Source organism: Acyrthosiphon pisum, chromosome A3, assembly GCF_005508785.2.
Source record: "Acyrthosiphon pisum isolate AL4f chromosome A3, pea_aphid_22Mar2018_4r6ur, whole genome shotgun sequence".
Taxonomy (NCBI): Eukaryota; Metazoa; Arthropoda; class Insecta; order Hemiptera; family Aphididae; genus Acyrthosiphon; species Acyrthosiphon pisum.
In genome coordinates, this window is record NC_042496.1 from 39,178,018 (window position 1) to 39,181,525 (window position 3,508).

Here is a 3,508-nt window from a genome sequence, read left to right on the forward strand (position 1 = left end):
TTTTATGTAGTTTTTCCGGCGCTTTTGAAATCTACAGAGAATTTTGACCTCTCGAATGCAACCGACTAGATTCACTTTTCCATCGAAAAAGTTACTGGAGTTGAAAATCGAAGTATTTTTTCGACTAATTATCGTGTACACAGACACAAAAAAAATAAATAAATAAATAAAACAAAACACTTTTCATTGAAAATCAGTGAAAATTTAATTTATGTTCTGTTACCTATTTTTTGTAAATTTACACTACAAGACAAAATCCTTTTTTTCAAAAACTGGTTTTGCGTATTTTCTTTTTTTCCAGGTTACAAGAGGGTCACTGTAATAGACAGTGTTAAATTTGAATTAAATGATATATAATTATTGAACTCCAGAAGACCATGGTAATAATATACTGATAGAGGATTCAACGGCTGTGGCACTTTATCCCACCTATATAAACTTTAAATTCGTTTAACCATACTCGCTAGAATTTCAACTTTTTTTGTATGAAATAAACAATAAAAAATATTCTGTTATGAAAAATATAATATAGGCATTAATCTTTGTTCATAATAAGTTGTTGATTCGATAACGATTCATACATGCAACGATAATTCACTATATTATGTAATAAACTCAATAGGTAAATTATTGTTTATTTTGTTTATCACCTGAGTAATTAATTAGTATGCAAAAGTAAACATGGCGAAAATGCAATGTGTACATTACGAGGGGATTTTTCAAATTTTTCCACTTTATTCGATCGATTTCTATATAGTATATTATACTGCTAAATATTGTCAAAGTAATTGCTAGTAATATATTTTATTAGACATTTCGACATGTTACCTACTGCCCGGGTTTTTGTTTTTCAGTGATATTACATTCTAATGTAATATTAGTAGTAGTACTGCATTTAGACATTTTGCGCCGCGGTACAAAAAAAAATTGTCACACCCTAAGCTCCGGTGAAAAAAAATGCTTCCACCTAGGGGACTACCCACGGAAAATATGGGAGATAGATCCTCATTAGCCTTTTAGATTTTTCAAAAACTATTGCTTAGTAATTGCTTGATCCTCTCTCCACAAAGATACATTTGAATTTATGTCACCTAAACCTTGCTTGTAATTCATCGTATAAATTGTTTTTTTGAAACATATTTAAGTGGGTTGTAGGTATTTCATGAATAAATAAAATAAAATTATATAAAACTATGCAAATTAATATTAATTAAAAAATGTCAAATAGCATAAGACTAATATACTATATATATATAATACTGTTATTAAAATAATTAAAATTATAGAATTTTAATAATTCACAAGTAAACATATTTCTGGCCACAACATTTTGGCGCCCCTAAAATATTGGCATCTGGGGCAGTTGTACCCAGCCTCCTCCCTAAATGCGGCCCTGATTACTAGAAGTCAAATCGAAAATATTTAGCAGCATTTGATCAAACAATGTGGAAAAATTGAAAACATATGTTCAAGATGCCTATAGAGTATTATTTATTATGCGCTGAGGGAGTATGGACTAGGTAAGAATGGATCGCTTATAAAAGAAATCGAGAAATAATATTTTATTTCATTTATTGTTCAACGTTCACATTATTTTTTATTATTATTATAATATTAAATCAAAATGAATTTTTTTAAACAATATTTAACGCTTACTTTTATAGTAATTTCGGTTTGGAATATGTGTGAAGCAGATTTAACTGCAGAAGAAGTTAAGAGTAAGGATCAATTATTTAATTTATTAATTTACAATGATTATATTTGTTTTATAATTTTTATTTTCTCAACATTTATCAGCAATGAGTTTTAAAATACTATAAAATAAAACATTTTCCAACTCTTCATACTTTCCGTGTTTTAGTTTTTATGTTTTGCTGCCCCCTACCAAGCTGCTTTGTTCTATTTCATGTCTGTTTTCAATAGGTTCTTAAAGTGGAAGGAGGTATCCCCAGTTCATTAGCAATATTCTTTTATGTTTTTTTCTGAGTCAATGGGAATCTTTTGAATTTATGGGTATCGGTTCCGGTACTTGTTCTCCAAAAATAAAATAACGATACCAGTTCGGTTCTGGTTCTTTAATGAAAAAAAATTAAGGTACCGGTTTCAGATAATTTTGGTTCCGGTTCCAGAAAATTTCGGTACCGGTTCCAGCTAATTTTTAGTAGGAACATTATATAAATATTATTATTATTATAATTTGTATTTATAGATAATAGGTACCTAATATGATATTATAAGACATAATATTATATATGGTATTAAAAAAAATTGACCTATAATAAATTCCAAATTAATCATATCACAATATCCATTAGGTAGGTACTTATAACGCATTATACATCAACAACAAACCGGGATAGCATCATAATTCATAGATATATAATAGAATACTTATGAAGTTTCAAGTATACCCACGAAATATATTATACAATCACAACAAAATTACTAAAATAGTTATTCCAGGTTTTTAATATGTAATTTCTTCCAAATTTGAACTTAAAATTACTCAAAAAATAAACTGTGAAAAATGTATTTTTTAGATTTTTTGGTAACAGAATTAAGTACTTACGTGGAATCTTTTTCTTAATTTTCAATTCTTAGATACAAAAGTTGAACATTTTATAAATTTTTAACTACAAAATAACTATTCAAATTAAAATTTGATAAATTTTGTCAAAGTTCGATCTTTAAATGCTTATAAAAAAAATTGTGCGTATGTATTTTTAATATATTTCAACTGCTATTGTAACAATATATCAGGCGCCTTGTATTTTTACACTTTTTGACCCAACATATAAAATTTTATTGATATTTATAGAAAAAATAACTAAAAAATTTTAAAACTGACCATGTCTGTACACAGCTCAAAAAGCGTCAAATTATTTTCAAAATTTTATCGTATATAGAAAATTCTAATATAGACATTCAGTGAAATTTTCAAATACCCACAGTAATTCGTTTTTTAATTACAATAAAATAAGAATTTTGTTACATGAGAAATCGAGCGAATATCAAATGTTGTAAAAATATGAATTTCAAACAAACATAAAAATTTAATTTGAGTTTCTTGTAGACATTTTTTTTTTGATAAAGGTAGACAATATTATGTGGAATCTTGTAATGCATTTTCAAATCTTAGATTGAAAAAGAAAAATTTTTACGGATTCTTAACTCGAATTAATTTGCTAATTTTCGTGATTTTTACATATTTTGTCAATTTTTGAACTTTAAATGCTAATAAAAAAAAACTGTGATTAAGGATTTTTAATATTTTTCAAATGTCATTGCAACAATATAGTAGGAGCCTTGTATTAAATTTTCAAGTATTTTTACTCAACAAATAAAGTTTTATTGCCATTCATAGAAATAAAAACTAATTAAATTGGAAACTGAAATTGTCCGTAAACAGCTCAAAACAAATCAAAATATTTTGAAAATTTTATCATGTATAGAAAATGAAAATATAAACAACCAGTGAAAATTTCATGTATCTACAGTCATTCGTTTT

General features: G+C 26.3%; 1 protein-coding gene across 1 annotated transcript in view; it reads left to right on the plus strand.

Annotated features, from left to right (window-relative positions):
• Positions 1–1,296: 1,296 nt before the first annotated feature.
• The window catches only part of LOC103309433, a 14,774-nt gene continuing 12,562 nt past the window's right edge, over positions 1,297–3,508 (plus strand). The window contains exon 1 of the mRNA XM_016804335.2: positions 1,297–1,718. Coding sequence (XP_016659824.2) covers positions 1,625–1,718 — 94 coding nt within the window. The 5' untranslated portion in view covers positions 1,297–1,624. The remainder of the gene's footprint in view (positions 1,719–3,508) is intronic.